The 18440-nt window shown below is 41.2% G+C and overlaps 1 protein-coding gene across 3 annotated transcripts in view; it reads right to left on the bottom strand.

Moving 5' to 3' along the window:
• LOC127369995 (unconventional myosin-XVIIIb) overlaps window positions 1–17638 on the bottom strand; it is a 40327-nt gene extending 22689 nt beyond the window's left edge. For 2 of the 3 annotated variants that reach the window (XM_051411624.1, XM_051411625.1), the window contains exons 1-20: window positions 17504–17638; window positions 15614–15771; window positions 12932–13077; window positions 12392–12736; window positions 11632–11695; window positions 11147–11259; window positions 10885–11052; window positions 10545–10755; window positions 9660–9802; window positions 9441–9541; window positions 9110–9173; window positions 7235–7379; window positions 5875–6039; window positions 5352–5442; window positions 4175–4367; window positions 2363–2443; window positions 1466–1586; window positions 1219–1366; window positions 552–735; window positions 316–466 (exon numbers count right to left, since the gene is read on the bottom strand). In XM_051411624.1, the coding sequence (XP_051267584.1) occupies window positions 316–466; window positions 552–735; window positions 1219–1366; window positions 1466–1586; window positions 2363–2443; window positions 4175–4367; window positions 5352–5442; window positions 5875–6039; window positions 7235–7379; window positions 9110–9173; window positions 9441–9541; window positions 9660–9802; window positions 10545–10755; window positions 10885–11052; window positions 11147–11259; window positions 11632–11695; window positions 12392–12736; window positions 12932–13077; window positions 15614–15650 (2671 nt within the window). In that variant the 5' untranslated portion in view covers window positions 15651–15771; window positions 17504–17638. The remainder of the gene's footprint in view (window positions 1–315; window positions 467–551; window positions 736–1218; window positions 1367–1465; window positions 1587–2362; window positions 2444–4174; window positions 4368–5351; window positions 5443–5874; window positions 6040–7234; window positions 7380–9109; window positions 9174–9440; window positions 9542–9659; window positions 9803–10544; window positions 10756–10884; window positions 11053–11146; window positions 11260–11631; window positions 11696–12391; window positions 12737–12931; window positions 13078–15613; window positions 15772–17503) is intronic. The other variant, XM_051411627.1, reaches the window with a different exon arrangement.
• Window positions 17639–18440: the final 802 nt, after the last annotated feature.

Genomic DNA, 18440 nt, shown 5'->3' with positions numbered 1-18440 from the left:
TACATTCCAGATGTGCATTTTTTTTGTGCCCAAATATTTTAGTTTCTTAAGTAACTTGTAACTAAAATGTCAACTAATTGACATGAACAGTGCCTGAATTGAACCAAAAGAGGAGGCAGTACCTTCAATCAGCCCGACCCTAAACACAACACAACATAACTTAGCCTTTTTAAACGCGCATTTTCAGTGCTGTTTCCTTAATGTTAAGCTAGCTACATGTTTGCACAGAGACACAGTTGTTTAGGAGGACCTCACCAGCATTGCTGTACGCTGGGTTTTAGAGAGTCCACCACTGTTAGCAGTGTGAATGCTGACCTGTGCGGTGGAGCTGCAGGGCCGACAGGATCTGTGTGGAGTGCAGCTGGACTCTGAGTGCCGGGACGTCGAAACTTCCACCGTCACTCTTTGCAATCACACACTGCAGGAACACCGGCCTGGCTCGACGGAGCAGGTTCACCAGAGCATCCTGCAGGGTGGCGACAGTGACAGAGAGACTGAATCCAGCCCGAAGTATTCTCTGGAGATATAGCTGCGTGTACTGGTGCACTTACTGCCTGTAGTTTGACTGCGATACATTGGGAGTGTCTGCGTATGGCTGCCATCCCTCCGCTGAATGTTTTCCTGATGGTGCCGTTCCTCTGCAGACAGCGCTGGCTGCTGCCCTCCAGACCCCCCAGACCTCGACACAGAGGGGGCAGAGAGATTCTGGGGGTAAACATGGCCTTCACCACCCCTCTGAGGAAGACAAAGAGAGAAGTCATCACATGTGAAAGTTTGACATGAAAACTGATGGCACAGATGCAGTGATCAGATTCTCAAACTGCACCCACTAAAATAAGTGTTCACTATACATTGATGAGAAAATATAATTGATTATATTTATATATTTATTAGTTCTATTGGGGTATTATTGTAGCAAAATGATTGTAAATGTGTGTGGACAATTGTGAAGCTGTATCTCAATCTGTATACGTGTACAGAGATATGTGAATGTGTTAAATAATCTGTAAATGTGTACTGAGAATTTTTAAATTTATGCTGAGATTCACAGTTTTGTCTGAGAGTAAATAGACAAGATTGTACATACTTTTGGCCATCTAGTGCACTTTTAATGTAGTAAATGTAAATCTAAGCCATTCTGCCACCAGGCGCCTATTATAACACATCCACACATCCATTCTCCCACGTTCATTCTCCTGAGCCTTCAAACTGACTCACATGGTGGAGTTCTGGAGCAGACAGATGGCGTTGAGAGACGACAGGTTGTTCTGGATCAGACCAAACCATCCAGTGAGGTCATAGCGGACCGGGTCACAGCCCATCAGGTGGTTCACCTCGCACTGCAGCGGCTGCTCGCACTGACGCACTGCAGGGACATTCACAATATCCAACACTCAGATCACATTGTAAAGAGCTCACACACACTGGGAGGGGCTCTGAATGTGTGCAGCTGAGGGCTTTTTACCAGTGTTGCTGTAATACTGGCAGACTCTCTCCACGGCGCTGTTCTCACTGGAGGCTGGTGTCACCATCTCCTCATCCAGAACCCATAACAGACCTCTGGGGTCTCCATCTGCCGCCCGGACCTGAGACACACACACACACACACACACACACACACAAAATTCATCTCAAACTTCCTGCAGTTATTGTGTTCAGCTGTTTATCAGCTGTACTGTTATTGTTATGTGTTGAATATAATATGAAATATCCATAATTTAGTCAGGGGTCGGCAGTTTAGACAATGATAGAAGAGGTTGGGAACCACTAATTACTACACAAAGTGGAAGTGCTGTAGGTGAGGGTGGACTGTATGTTGTCTGAAAGGCTAGCTCTAATAATCAAAGGCAATTCAAGCATATCAACTCCTCACATCTCTTATCTGGATTTTGGCAGCTGGGATTCCAATTTTACGGAGATTTTATTTTGAAAATCAACCTGAAACTATTTCCCATGTGGAAATTATTTCCTTCTCTGGCATCATTTTTTCTTGATTTTGCAGGACGGTTGAACAAGTCAGACTTTTTTTCAATTCTCTTTTCTCTAGAACCTGCAGATCCAAAATGGGAAGAAAATAGAAGCAGCAGACATCCTGACATTTAGTTCCCAGAAAGGGTTCCAGCTCCAAAAACACTGGACAGACCTCCTGGTTGCAGTGAAGCCTTCCTGTTAAAAATCTGTCATTGTTGTGTTATTTAATGAGACTATGAAGCTGTTTTCAAAGGTCGAGTGATGACGAGTACATTGTCTTTGTGTATAAAATGAGTGGAGAGGCCCTTTAAGAAATGTGAGGGTAAGTTCTGTGAAGTTGTGGCTGTTCCCAGATTTATGTGTCTTACAGTGATTATGATGAGTTGTGTACCTGAGGAGGCGGCTGGTCGATGGCAGACACAACCTCAGCCGGGCTGTTCTCTGGATTCTCAAACCCCACCGGGATCTTCTCCTGTAACACAAGAACATATTATTATACAAATCTAAAGTACTTTACTGAGTGAGGACAATATTTTACTCCATTACATCTATTTACCCACTTTAGTTACTTTATTATTTGTGACAGCAGTTTTTACAGTCATCAATAATTAAATCACAATAACGTCTGAAGGTTTATTTACATTAAGGACACAATACAACATAAGACCAAAACATCAGGTGAGATAATTATAAATGTGTAAATTAATCTGTAAATGTGCACTATAATTAGTAAATGTGCACTATAATTTGTATATGTGTACTATGATTTGTAAATGTGCACTATAATTAGTAAATGTGCACTATAATTAGTAAATGTGCACTATAATTTGTATATGTGTACTATGATTTGTAAATGTGTACTGAGATTAGTAAATGTGCACTATAATTTGTATATGTGTACTATAATTTGTAAATGTGTACTATAATTTGTAAATGTGCACTATAATCTGTAAATGTGTACTATAATTTGTATATGTGTACTATGATTTGTAAATGTGTACTATAATTAGTAAATGTACACTATAATTTGTAAATGTGTACTATAATTTGTAAATGTGCACTATAATTAGTAAATGTGCACTATAATTTGTATATGTGTACTATGATTTGTAAATGTGTACTGAGATTAGTAAATGTGCACTATAATTTGTATATGTGTACTATAATTTGTAAATGTGTACTATAATTTGTAAATGTGCACTATAATCTGTAAATGTGCACTATAATTTGTATATGTGTACTATGATTTGTAAATGTGTACTGAGATTAGTAAACGTTTGCTTTGACTTGTATATGTAGAAACAGTTTCAACCTCAAGATAAATTCCCCTCAAATGAATTTGAATTTTTCAATTCAATCTTGAGGGGAACATTTAATGTCTCAACAACATTTAATGACAATCCATCCGATAGTTACTGAGATATTTCAGTTTGGACCAAAGTGGTAGACTGCTGCTAATGTGGCAAATAGAAATCAGTCCACAAACTAGTGAGAAACCATCTTTGCAAGGTCACTTTGAATATGCTTGAAGGAAAATGATTCCATTGTACAGCAGCAGAATAAAGACAATTTTACTCTGAAGACTTTGGTGCTACCTGGTTTCTGGTGAACACTGGAGAGTTTCCTGCAAGCAGCAGAAACTTAAAAAAAAAAAAAGTTTTTGGTCATGTCTCCTTGGGGGCTCTGTAATCCTTTCACTGTCAGAGAAGAAAGAGCTTTTGTACTTTTGGAGTACAAACTGTCACTGGGGAAGTAGCCTACATTACAAGTACACCGAGGTACCTTAGCTTGCAAGACAATTTTTGCCCTTCATCAGTTTGCTTTTATCTGTTCCACCTTTACTGACGGATATCAGTCATGTTGAATTAGGGCAGTAAAATATGAACTTTAAACTATCAGAAACTTCTTTAATGGTGGAACAAAAGCTACAAATATGATTTCTTATGTGCCTGCAATGTTACATCTGAGAAAAGTGTTCATCTCAGTACAAAGATAAACTCAAAAACACATTCTTGTGATGCATTATTGCTCAGTTTATGTCTAGTTAGTAGCATGGAGCTAATGTACAAATCAGTTATAGAAACATTGTATATAGTTAAGTTATTCTAAATATGATCAGTTATTTTACAGCGTTCAGTGTTTGACGCTGTTGGCCGACGCCCGGGATGATGCTCAGTTGTACATGTGGACGTGTAGACGCTACCTGTGCGTATCTCTCCAGTGTGTGTCTGAAGGTGTGTGTGTGGTACTGCTCCAGCAGCCTCTCCTGCAGGTAGTTGTGACACAGCTCAGACCAGCTGGCTCCTCGCTCCTCCGCAGAGTGTCTGGGGTTCCTCAGGCCCGGCGTGTCCACCACCATCACAGAGGCTAACGTCAGCTGCTGACCGCTCAGAGCCCTGCACGCAAAACACACACACACAGAGCACACACATATGCATGTTATAGAAAAGTGTGTATCTGTACGTACTGTAGAGGCTATGCACTGACGTCACTCTTTCACGTTAAGCCGCCCACGCAACAACACATAACAACAGGTGGTGGCTATGAGTTACTGGAGGGAAAACAAATGAATGTGTTCATGAAGTAAAGGTCATCGAAATCAACAAAGATCCATATGACACACCAGGCAGGCAGTGGTCTGTGTGGACAATAACCAGTGATGGAAGAGGTACTCAGATCAATAACAATACCACAGGGCAGAGATACTCAAAGTTTTGCTGTCAGGTTAAATATATATATACAATATTTGGAGCATTAATACAGCAGCTATGTAAACACATGGTGGAGTGAAGCAGTGGATGCATGTTAGTGCTCGTTGTTATCATCTACGTCGGTGAATTAAGGATTTATTTCCACCAAACCAGAGTTGATGATTGTTGGAAACACTAACAGAGACGCTTTTAATCTGTTTCTGTCCACTTTGAATAAAGTTATGATGATGTGCGAGTTTTTCTCTGGAGTGGCATTTGCTGGTATGGTGTTGAGCGATAGCCACACAAATAATGCCCCTCAATTGAGGTTTGTATTGCAAAAAATGCCCAATATTAATAGTGAAAGTGCAAACATAGCTCACATGTAAAAACCCTTTTTCACTTTGCACTACACAAATGTTAAATGTGTGGCTGTAGGATGGGAGAAAAGGGGTACAGGGCTGGTCAAAGGGGGTTCAACTACACTAGAGAAATAAAAAGTAATTCCTTTCATGGCCCAACACTGTTTGTTTCAGTAGTTAACTACACAGAAAATGCTTTACATCCAGAACAAATATGTAAATAAGAGCTAATTAAACTCGAGCTGAGCTGTAGGATGTGTGTGATGTAATCTAAGGTTATTTTGAGGTTTTCCTGTTGGATGAAAACAACCTGCAGATGCATCCTTACCTGTTGATAAATGAGACTACAGCAGTGAAGAGCTCTTCATAGAGTCCAGCAGCCATTCCTTCAACGCACTGAGCAGCGGTCAGCCTGGGACCTGCAGAGACCAGAACCAGTGGACATGAACGAAGACTCAGGCTGCACAATTAATCGAAATATTATTTAAAAACGAAATTGCAGAGGCTGAATTATTAAGGTAGAATATGTGACAGATCATTATAATGAAGTTGTGTAATTCTGAAGAGACCTGACCTACAAACCTTTAGACCTTTATGATGAGTTTGAACCTGAACATTGTTGGTGTAAGAACACAACTTAACTACATATAGAACATAGAGATAGAGTTTATAAACTGTTTAATGAGGAAATGTCACAGAGTATAGCTTTTAAATCTTGTTAGCACTGGTAGCATCCTCAATCTGATTTCAGTATCACCTCCCTCACCCTCAGGCCTGCCCTGGTTATTTCTGCTTGTGCCTCCCAATAGCAATGCCTTTAGAGAGAGAGTGTGTGTGTGTGTCTGTCTCACCCTCCTCGGCCTCTGCAGCTCTCTCTCTGCTGCCCCCGGTGGCTCTCTGCAGCAGCTGTCGGAGGTGATGTTTGAAGACGGCCGTGTGCAGCTCCTCTCCCTCACAGCCGAGCACACTGCTGGCCACCTGAGCGCTGTCAAAGCTCACAAACTGTCTCCTGCCCACTGAGCCAAGGAGGGGACAACGCAGAGAGCACACGGTTATATAAGTCCACTGAGGGAAGAGCTCAAAGATCTGTTAGTGCTGATACCAAAACGTAGAAAGACTCCACTGAAAGTAATAGTTCTGCATCCAAAATCCTACTAAACGGCTGTTTGAAGTAGATTAGTTGTATATGTCTTAATACATGTCTTTGAAGTATCTCTAGTAAAAGTTTCTGGCTGCTGTGACTGATATCTGACATTATTAGATCGTTAATATTGAGTGTGGCACTGATTTGTGCAGCGGTGGATGAATTATGTGTCTCAGCTTTCCATATATTCTCAGTTTCTGCAATTCCAACACTTTATGGACTCTAGTATGCAGGAATATTCAAATTCACTAAATTAACACATTTACACCACATGCAAAACACTGCATGGGATTAGCATAAAGTGTCTGCTAATGGGAGACTCGTGGGTTCCCATTTTCATTCAGATATCTTGAGGTCAGAGGTCAAGGGATCCCTTTGGAAATGGCCAAGCCAGTTTTTCCATCGGCAAAACTTAGCCCAACTTTGGAGCATTATTCAGCCCCCTTACTGACATGCTAGCATGACATGGTTGGTACCAATGGATGCTTTAGGTTGTGTACTTTCATATGATACCAGTACCATGAGTGGAAGAGGTTAGGATGGAGGGGAATATCTCTTCAATATGTTTTTTTTATGTGAAATTAATCTAAACTGTGCATCAGTTTTTCCACTCAGCATCAGCAGTGGATGAAGTAATCTGTCTTGATCAACCCATTTGTTATTCTATATTACAGTCACAATTATCCAGAGCTCAAAGTCTCGTTTTGTCCAAACTTACAACAACATTATTCCATTTTACTGTAATTTAAAACAAGAAAATATTCACATCAGAAGCTGAAACCATGAAATGTTTCAGGCATTTTTGCATTAAAAATGACTTAATTCTTCATCATAACAGTCACTGATTAATAATTTGATTTAATAGTTTGTCATGTGTTTTTATGAACACATTTCCCTCTGAACTGGAGCAGTACAGTACTTATATATATATATATATATATATATATATATATATATTTATGTCGGTATAGTATAAAGTGTGAACAGTGCGTGTGTGTGTCTGGAGGGTTTACTGACAGAGTGTGATGATGATGATGATGATGATGATGGTGATGAATCAGTGTTACCTCTACAGGCTCCGGCAGCTCCCAGATGGTAAATACCAGCCAGGACATGCCATATCGCCTTCTGCTCGCTGGCTGAGAAGCCGAGCGTTTCCATGGCAGTCAGCAGCTTGGTGAAGGCGACGGACGCTCGCTGCTTCTCCTCAACCTAACAACAGACCGACAGACAGAGAGACAGACAGGGAGACAGACAGGGAGACAGACAGGGAGGGAGGGATCTTAATAAAGTGGAAGAACAGCTGAGTCACATCTCATCTCCCATCACAGCCTGAGTCTCTTCAAGATGGGTCTCCTCACTGCATGATTTCGCCTCTTCAGAATCCCCCTTTTTATCTAATTTTTTCTTTTTTTATTCCCCGAATACGTCAACCTAACAAGCACTGCAGAAACAGCCCATCTAGAAACGAGCCAAATGTTCTTAAACAAAATAAAATTTTCTTGTATTGAGCAAAAACATCTGCCATTGGTGTAAAACAATTCTGCTCGGCTAAAATTATTAAAATAAGCATTAAAATCTAACCACTGAAAGACTGTAATGGGTGAATGTAAGTTGAGTTTATTACAATGAAAACTCAGTTTATTTAAGATTATTAAAATAAGGATTTTGGTAACTTTAATGAGCTGAATTTAAGAATTTGTACCTTAATCAGATTAATAATTACCAATAAGACACAATTTCTTCAGCATAATAAAAATAAATGACTTTGTCTTTAATGAAGGCACCAGAAGCATTTTTTATTAAAACAATGAAAAAGTGTTAATGTTTTACTACAGAAAAAACACTAGATAACTAAGCTATAGCACAAACCACTAGCTAACAAGTGAGCAAATCTAAGTAGAAAAGCAAATGGAAACAGAAACGATTAATTTTACCATCACGTCCTTTGCTCAGAGTTTTTTGTCTAAAAAGAAAAATAATCTCATCAAGCATGTTTTGTGATAGAAAAAAAATAATAATCTAACTAACTTTGTCTTAATAGGATATAACAGCTAACATTGAGCTTGATTTAACCAGTAACATAATATCCCGGCAGAGGAACAAGATTATTTTCAATATTTTCAGAGTAAGAGCACTCGCACAACTTCTCAGTTTAACAGAAAGTCGTCTGGTCCCAGTGTTGGAAATTAAGCAGCTGTTTAGTTTTTTATTGTTTTAACAAAAAATTATGAAAATAAAAATGCTTTTGGTGCCTTAACAGCGGCTCCGTTCTGTTCAAGTGTCCCAGTAAACCATGACAGTGTGACAGTCAGCAGGCTCAATAGCAGGACCCTGAAACTGAAGCAGCTAAATGGAACTCAGCCATAATTAAAGAGTAACTAAACCCCAAAACCAAAGCAGAAAACCCCTGTACATGGGTATTTACTGGTGTTGTTGATTGATTCAGGCCCAAATCTGGACATTTCAGTGCAAAATATTTTAATAGTGACCGCCCTCTACTGGTTAAAACTGGCAACTGCAATTGAATTTTGTTATTGGTTGATCTGGAAGCCGGTGACATATGTGGTGGCAGCTTTTGTAAGCAACCAACCCTGCTTCTATAAAACCAACGTCTTCACTCTGCAGACTGTGGCCTGCTATGTAGCCCTTAGCCTGACACTAGTTTAGCTAATGTTGCGACACACATAGCACACAGAAACTTGAATACAAACCGCCATGAATGTGCTTCTAGTGACTGTAAAAGCTCCAGCAGACGCTCTGTGTTTCCAGCATGGACACAGAAAGTCTGACAGCAGCTGCTTATGGCTGCTTAGCTCTGTTAGCTCCGTTAGCTCTGACTACCTATGTAGCCATATAAGGTAGCAGAACTTAGGGGTTTAGTTTTCATGTGAAAGGTGAGTCAGTCTGTTGAGGTCAGTCCTCTGCTGCACTTACTGTACCTTGGTGGGATGAACGATACCAAAAGAGTTGGACTCAGGAAGCTGATGCAGCTGCAGTTCTGTCCTGATGGAGGATATTTAGAAAGTTGAGTCACATAACATAACCTTCCTTCTGATACGTAGAAAGAAAATAGTTCCTACATGAAACTGCTCCGCTGCTACAGGTAGAAGGAAACATATGGATTTTGATTTTGGGGTGAATTATCCCTTTAATCTGAACCATTGGTTGCATTTTATGAGCTTATCATATATATTTTTTTTAAGTAAAAGTAACTATTTCTGTCAAATAAATGTAATGGAGTACAATATTTTCATCTTAAATGTAGCTTACCTCATCTCTGTGCTGAGTCCTGCCAGCATCTGACTGAAGACCAGGAAGTTACTCTCTCCCTGCGTTGCCTGACACACCCTCCATTTGTCCAACATCATCGTCTGATGGAGCAGCCGGAGGGAGCGTGAGGAGGGAGCAGAAGGAGACATGAGTGTCTTCAAATGTATCCGTGTTTGACTCTGTTAAATGTGTGTGTGTGTGTGTGTGTGTGTTTCGTGCCTGTAGGTGCCCGGCAGCAGCCAGTCCAGCGTGGTTAAAGTCCAGAGAGAAGACCATGGCGAATCGAGATGAGGCGTCGCTGTGCTGAGAGCTAACACAGCCAAAAGACTTCAGGATGGTGAACATGGCCTGCACGCGCTCCACTGGCGACACAAAGCAAAAGAGGAAATTTTTTGATGCCACGGACAGTCGGTTGAAACTTCAAGCTTTTTATAATATTTTCATCGTGAATGTCTTTAGATTGCACTGGAGTTTGTTAAAATACAACGCGTGGAACTGGCAAAAAACAGCGGCAAAATTTAATACTGAATTCAAAATGGCCAACTTCCTGTTGGGTTCGGTGTTTGGCACCAAGAGACTTTTTTGCAAGCGTAGACATGATACACGTGGCCACTGATGTTCGTATATCTTGGTCAAACGAGCTGCAGGGGTGATTCAGTGAAATTGTATTTAAAACATTTATGTTTAGTTTCATGAGTTTTGTTTAACCGGCTGGATCTGATCAACCTGCGAGTACATACAGGTATAGAACATATAATTTCATGTCTCCAGTAGGGGGCGCTATGACTATGACTGAATATTGTTATGTAGATGTGTTCAGGGCGGGACTTTTATCAAACTTGTGAAATTTGGTGCAAATTGGACAAAGTACACTGAAGTTACAACAACTTCCTGTTTCTTGGCAATCGAAATTCGGCGCCACGCCACGGACACGCCCTTCGACAGAAACTCAAGATTTTGATAACTTTTAATTGAGATTGTCTTTAGAACACGCTGACCAAATATGAAGTCAATGTGATGAATGGTGTAAGAGGAGTTTGTTAAAACACGTGTGTAAATCGCCGCACTTTAGGGGGCGCTGTTGAGCCCGGCTGCTGAACTCACCGCTGATCTTCTCGCTGGTCGTACCCGCCTGCTTGAGGAGTGCGTGAGTAAAGGCCTGGCACGCCGTGGTCTTGCCGGTCCCGCTGCGTCCCACCGCACACACGCTGTGGTCTCTCCTGGTCCCCACCATGGACACGTACACCCGTTTGACCAGAGCGGTCAGAGCGGGAGGAGCGTCCCACACCGACTCCCCTCGCCGAGACCTCGGAGTCTGACACAGGAGAGGAAGAAGAGGATGAATGATTCACCAATTAAGTGATTCCTATTATTGATAGTTTGCTGTTACACGGTCATGTTTTTGTTGATCGGGTGCGATTGATCCGCCGCGTGTTGCCGTCACCTTGCTGTGCGCCTGTAACGGAGGCCAGAAGTTCACCAGGTTGGGTCCCGCGTGCGTTAGCGGCATGTTGGCTTTAGCTCGACTGGTCAGAGTGTGCAGGACTCCACATTCGTTCACACTCTGGAGGTCGCTCAGATCCTCGCACAGGTCCAGCTCTGAGGGGTTACACTGAGGAAGAGGAGGAAGAGGAAGAGGAGGAAGAGACGCTGTCAGTCCACTGAAGTGTTAACGACACAGAAAGGTTCACAAGAGGCGAAGCTACCTTCTCAATCTCAAACTCTGTAACATCGTGCAGCGACCCGTCGCTCTGCAGGCGGACCCTCACTCGGCCTTCTGGGAGTTCAGGTGTTCCTTCGTCTGGCTTCAGCTGAGTGGCTGAAACGAGTAACCAATCAGAGAGGAGGTTATTGATCATTGATTGAACACCTACAGGTAGAAATAATGACCAGAATCCAAACTCTCCTCGCGTCCGCAGATGAACCTCCTTATGGAAATAGTTGTTTGGTCAAAATACTTCAATACCCATGAGCCTCAGCCACCAGAGTAACAGAAAAGTAATATAACTAGTAGAGTAACTAATTACTATTTCTACTTGTCGATCCGAAGTTGACTCACCTGTGATCAGTTATTTACAGTCAATGAGTGCGTGAGAGGAATAAGATTAATAACATTGTTCTGTGTGTGTGTGTGTGTGTGTGTGTGTGTGTGTGTGTGTGTGTGTGTGTGTGTGTGTGTGTGATGACTCACCGCGGGTGAAACCATCCTTGTGAACGTACCACACAGTTCCAGCTTCGTACCACACATCCCTCACCTGAGGGAGCACAGACGGGTACAGGTTAGCTCTGTTAGCTCTGTTAGCTCGCTGTTCCTGCTACACTGCTGTGGTCAATCTGATGTCACTCTCAGTTGCCAGGCAACCAGGAATCCAGGAAGTCACTGCTCCCAGCCCAGAAATAATAATCGAAATAATAGTTTTTGTGCGAATGAAACAAATGAGATAGACTTTGTTAATAACGAGCTTCGAGCGAGGCTAGCTGTTTCCACCTGTTTCCAGTCTTTGTGCTAAGCTAGGCTAACTGGCTGTAGTTTTAAAGTGTACAAATACTTTTCCTTTCCTTACATTTTCAAAACAGGCTTTTTACTTCAGTTTTAACACATTTGAGGTGAATTATTGATTAGTATTGTGCATCACTGCAGCAAGTTTCAGTTAGCAGTTAGCTTCAGTTAGCTTCATTCAATTCACCACAAAATCAATTAGATTTTTGTATTTCCTGTAAGTTTCAGCAATCATAGCGAACTACTACTGATTTTATTCTTGCTTGAACAATAATAACAGAATATACTGTTCAATAAAAACTTCAGGAACATTTTAAATGATGCTTTAAAGCTGCTAAATTAAATTAATCAGCTTTTTAAAAATGTACTTTTTAATGAAACAGTGTAGACGTGAGTAATTAATGCAGGGTCAAAGGTCAGACTCTGGATGATAACTGCCTGTAGGACGAACCTCTCTCCTGTCTGTCTCTGTTACAGTCGTGTCTGCCTGTCTCCCCTCCGGCTCCTGCCTCTCCTCCTTCTTCTCCACCTGCTTCACCTCCTCTATCCTCCCCTTCGGTTGCTCGGCCGGCGGCGTCCTCTTGCTCCTCTCTGACCTCATGTCCTGATGCTTCTTTGGCGGCTCCGGTGTGACTTCCTGTCCGGTGTCCTGTTTGCTGGCGGGGTCGGGACTGACGATGTGTTTGCTGTTGCTGATCAGCTGTTCGGCCCGCAGGGACATCTCGGCCTCGAGGATCGGAGGAGTCTGATCCGGGAGGAGGAACTGCTGCACCAGGTTGTCGCTCAGTTTGCTTGGCTGATGGGAAACAAACAGGAATTCTTGTGTGAACAGGTTGTAACTTAACAAATGAGACGTTCCCCGACTGAGTTCTGTGTCTCTATGTAGGGATGAGGGTCAAAGGATGTGACCTTTATGCTCCCGAGTGCTTCCCTACAGTGCCAACAGTGGGCTGTATAATGACAGTTACATATAAAACTCGCTACCACTGACTTGTCTCTCGTCTTTGACCTCCGGCTCTTTCTGTTTGGTCTCCTTCTCCGTCTCTCTGACCAGCTGTTTGAGGAAGCCGCCTGGCAGAGCGGACAGAGGCGGCGGAGGTTCGGCTGTTGCCACCGGCGTTTTCTCCTCCTTTATCTGTTGGATCGACGGATGAAAGGGAGGTAGAATTAGACACAAACAGCAAGTCATTGAGGGATATTTACATACAACAAAAGACGGTACATGCACACATTCACGTCACATTAAAGGTTCAAATTACAATAAACATATTTTATCTCTTCCCTCCTGAAGGGTTTTTATCTTTTATCGTAAGAAATGTTGAATAATGGGAGTATATCGGTGGATTATCAGAATAACAGGGACACTGTTTGTGACGACAGATGTTTATAAAAGCTGTGAGCAACACAAAAGAAGATAAATTTGCCTCCACTGTATCAGAAAGGGTTCAACGTTAACGGGAGTGTTCTGTTCCACTGTGAATGAAGTTACGATGATCTGTGAGCTAAAATGATCACTTTTCTCTATGGAGTCTGGTGGAGAGTGATAGTGTTGCTAGGTTTATACTAAGCTAATAAAGCCTAATCGTGTCCTAACATAAAATGAGATAATCCAGGCAAAAGAAAGAGAAGACAAATATCTAAAAACCTGCACATTAAACTATGTGTACGACTCGATACCACCAGAGGAAAGAGAGAAAATATGGTATTTAGTCATTTGCGTGAGCGGACCCTTTAAAAATTCTTTCTGCACATTCACTACATTTGCTCTGCGAGGCCGGGCGTGGTCTGGCCCCCCGATGGCTGACTGTCGGTCACCTTTAGATAACATCAGTGACTGCTATCTTCTGGAGTAGCGTGAGTCAAACGCTGTCGTCTTCAACTGTAATCATTTCACAGTTAATTCTCAGAGCTTTCCAGCGCGGCTTTTACGAGGAAACATGAGTCAGCGGCCGTGACGAGGGAACGCAGAGAGGTGGCCCGAGGCCTGACATTTAACTAATAGGTATCACCTGCCGACACAATAGGGAATATCATAAAGGTCAGTATAGGACAGCTGTTTCACATTCGACGACGAGCTACAGTCGGAGGAACTTTGGGAGGAACTTGCTGAGTAACTGACCGGGCTGCAAAACTAAACTCATCTAATGGATCTGTTCGGATATCTTTTATTCCTCCTCACACAGCTCATAAAAGTCTGGTCCTTTAATGCCAGATTTAGACCAGGATCCACACGAGTGCGCTTGAAAATGCTTTTATCCCTCTGTGTATTGGATGACTAACCAGAGAAAATGTGGCAGCAACGGTAGCAGTTTAAAAAAAAACACCTGCACTGAAGTGTAACTGAAGCCAGGGCGTGAACTTCAGTGCTTCAGATTTTCATTAAAATAGATTTGAGCAGAAGGATTCAAAGTCCCAGCGTGGTTTAAAACAAAGTATTCAGACCATTTTACTTAAAGTGTGAAAGAAAAATGAACATTCAGTCATAGGCAATTAAAGGACTGCTGACGCTAATTTAATATAATATATATTACAGTTTACTGATACTCTACAGTGTATTACATCGTCTTTAACTTAAAGGGAAGAAGATTGGCTGTTTCTATATTCTTATTATTGTTGCGGTGGAAACACAAGCGCTTTTGTTTCATTTCTATTTTACAGTATTTGGCAAAAAGCAAAAAAGTCCTAAAAATGACATTTATATATAATTTCTTCTTTTCTCTCCCATTAATAATCTCACAACCCCTCACTGGATTAAACTAAAGACTAAAACTGGCTCCTGCTCGAGTAACTACAGCTGTAAATATAATAATAAACCTGTAACAGGACATTTTACTGCAGAATTAATTAGTGGATTAACTAGTACTACTACTAAAAGTAGCTTAAAACTGGTTCTACCTCAAGCAGCTAAAAATGGTAAAACTTAAAAATCAGTATTAACAATCTAATTACGTTATATATATAATAATAAACCATTAATGGGACATTTCACTGCAAGTTACTACTTTTACTTTCATACTTTAAATATATGAATTAGTGGATTTAACTACCTAAAACTAGCTAGAAACGTGTAAAAGTTGGTATTAACAATCTAATTATGTCATATATAAAAGAATAAATTAGTAACATTTTACTGCAAAACAAACACTTTTACTTGAAGTATATTTTACTGTTAATTAATTAATCATCTCACAACCCGTCAGTGGATTAAATTAGTTAAACCTGGAGCAGCTACAGTAAAATGCTAAAGTAAAGAACAAACACATTTGCATTGAGTGTATTTTCGAGTACTCAGTAAAAACACAATATATCAGCCTTTAAGTACAGAATAAGTAGAATTTAAGTGCTTTACTCATAGAAAATGTATTGATTGCACAAAAGTATTGAACATCGACACAAATATCCGCCGCCGTCAGCCTCGAACATCGGTGACGCTGTGCGGCTTTAAAAAGCTCAAACATGCAGGATGACTAACACAGCGATCACAGCAGCGACAGGCTTCACAGTGACATGTTCTGATGATTCAGGGTTAGAACAGAGGGTCCACTCACCATGTAATCAATGCCTCTACACAACACAACACACACACACACACACACACACACACACACATGCAGTCAAGATTATACATTAGTTGTTCAATTAACGCAGCATGCAGAAAACTCTGCACCTCCCTTCTGCTCCCACAGTTTTAAGCGTGAAGACAGAGCCATGGTTTCACACGAGGGTGGGTGGGTGGGTGGTTGGGAGGGTTCAAGGGTGGTGCTGTGAGGGTGGCAGGGTCAGCCAGATGTGATGTCAGAGTGGTGGCGTGTGCGGGCAGAGAAAGACAACCTGACAACGGAGAGAGACGGGTGACAGAAAGTGACAGAAAGTGACGCCTCGGTGTTTTGCGACTTGCAGATTGTGACAGTAAAGAGAACATTTAATTCCCTGCAGAATGAAGTCAGATCGGATCAGTTTTTTTTCGTTTCCGAGATGTTTCACAGTCAGTTTGTGTCCATTGAGGCATCGTTATAATCTTTAAGAATCCGTCTCCTCATCCTTCTGTTGAGAGGTCTGTTGTCACTTAATCTTCAGAAAACTTCACTTCACACCTTCTTTGTTCTTCATTGTGGTGCCATTAATCATACTGAGAGCTTCCTGTTACAGTCTGTGTAAATCCTGACATCATTTAAAGGTCTTTAAAAAGTATTAAACACAAACACAGGGATTAAATCTGCACTCATACCCCTTTAACAATGGATTAAATGGTCTGTATTCGAATTAAAGATCCTCATTAACTTCTGCATAAACAAGGTTGGCTCGTTGATTTCTCTACATTTGGCACCAGGGTTGGAAGTTAAATTTACAATTACAAGTCAGTGACTTAATCCAAGCATCATAATATTAAAGCAACTTGATTACGTTACTTTTGGATTACCTCAACAGCAAATATGTGAATAAACAAACAAGAAAAGAAATGTCAATAAAAAGTACTGACGTAAATTTATTCTATAAAACAACAGAACAACCTTAGAAAAGCAAATGGAAACGGAAACAATGAATTTTTATCTCCTCAAGCAAGTTTTGTATTAGAAAAGTAATCTAACTAACTTTGTCTTAATAAGATATTACAGCTAATGTTGAGGTAGATTTTACCAGTAACCCGTATGGTTTGCATAATATCCCAGCAGAGGAACAAGATTATTTTCATTATTTTAAGATTAAGAGCACTTGCACAACTTTGTTAACACAGTTTAAGAGAAAGTCATCTGTCCCGGCGCTGGAAATGAAGCAGCTGTTTTTCATTGTTTTAATAAAAATAAGAAGCTTCTGGTGGATTCATTCAACACACAGTCATTTATAGTAGTTTTAGTTTAATTAGTGTGTGCACACGCTGGTCCTTTATATTAATAATTAATTAATAAGAGGAAAAAAGAACAAAACAAAGAAAATAAAAATAAACAGGAAGTTAAAGTTTATTCAGGTCCAGTGTTGTTTCTTGTGGAAACAAGCTGAGCTAACGTTAGCAGCAGCTGTCAGTTTACTAAAAGACAGAAATGTGGTCATTTTAGGGAAAAAGGTTGGGAACCATCGCTGTAGTCCAACCCGGGTCCACTCAGTCTGAAACCTCAACCTGTAAACAACTCGACCGTCAGTTTCAACAGGACGAGGCAGCGAGCCAATCAGGACACTGCGAAAACTCCTCCAAATGATTTCCTATGTTCCTCCGTGGGTTCTATTTTAACTTTAAATTCACTCCACAAGATTAAAGTGCCAATTTTTATGTCTTGTGTGACCTAAAAAGTTCCTAAATGACCAACTGTGCTGATTTTAAACTGTTTCTCTCACACATAAGTGGATACATTTGCTCCTAATAAGCCCTCAGAGACAGATTCTCTATAAAAACAACGTTATATTGTGTCTGAAGCCAAAGTCAAATCACAGCCCGGCTGTTTCTGGCACACGGGCCCTCGTCAGGCCTCGTCGCGCCGCCAAACTCCTCTATAAATAAAACCTGTTGAATGTCATTATCTCTAATTGTCTGCTGGACGGTAACACACAGAAAACACACACTGCGTACCTTCGGACACGGCAATAAAAAATCAAAAGGTCCAGATGGTTAAAGGCGAATCCGGAGAGTCCCACAGACACCAGCACAGACACACACCGACACACAGAGACCAGGGTCAGAAATAGAGTGACACACAGCGATAAGCAACACGGTGGGCCTGACAGACGACTCCTCTATAAATATCTGCTGGCTGAGGGGGGGGACAGGGGAGACGACCCTGTTTGGAGAGCTGCTTGATACCGAACCACAGAGGAAGAGGAGGAGGAGAAGGAGGAGGAGGGAGGAGGAAGGAGGTTAGGGGTTTAAAAACAAGCAGAATGAGATGTTTTTGAGATTATGTGAGTATTCTGAAGGTGTGTGAGTGTGAGGGGGAGGGCCGGGTGTTAATGGACGCCGGCTGTTCCGACAGGACTGCACCGTGTCAGCTGTCCGGCTGTGATTGACAGCTACAGCTGAGGGCGCGAGGTGAGGAAGAGGAGGAGCCTCCTGGTTCTCTTGTGAGGAAGGGAGGCTGTTGGAAATGTGTTTATAATGTGCAGCGCTTTAAAGATGAAGTAATGCTGCCTGGATGAGGTTTTATTAGCCGCCACGCTGCGAGCTGCGAGCTGCGGCGTTGGGTTCAGAAATATTTCAACGACTGGATGAAGTTTGGTTCAGTTTGAGCAACTTAACATGAAATTATGTTCAACAAATGTTAGAATTATTAGTTTAGGGAATTAGCTTAAAATAATAAAGGTATTTTTAATCAGCATTTACTTAAAAACTAGAAACCAGATAAGTTAATTTAACAGAAAAATGTAAGTTAAACAAACTTAATTTTGTAAGAATAAGTCATTTTAAGTGACACCGACTTAATTTTTATTTGTGCTGTGAAAACAAAATATCCAGTTAAAAGCATTTAATCAGGAATATTTCTGTAACTTGAAAAACTGTCACTTAAAATTAC

This window comes from Dicentrarchus labrax, unplaced genomic scaffold, assembly GCF_905237075.1.
Source record: "Dicentrarchus labrax unplaced genomic scaffold, dlabrax2021, whole genome shotgun sequence".
Lineage (NCBI taxonomy): Eukaryota > Metazoa > Chordata > Actinopteri > Moronidae > Dicentrarchus > Dicentrarchus labrax.
This window is presented reverse-complemented; position numbering and strand designations above follow the sequence as displayed.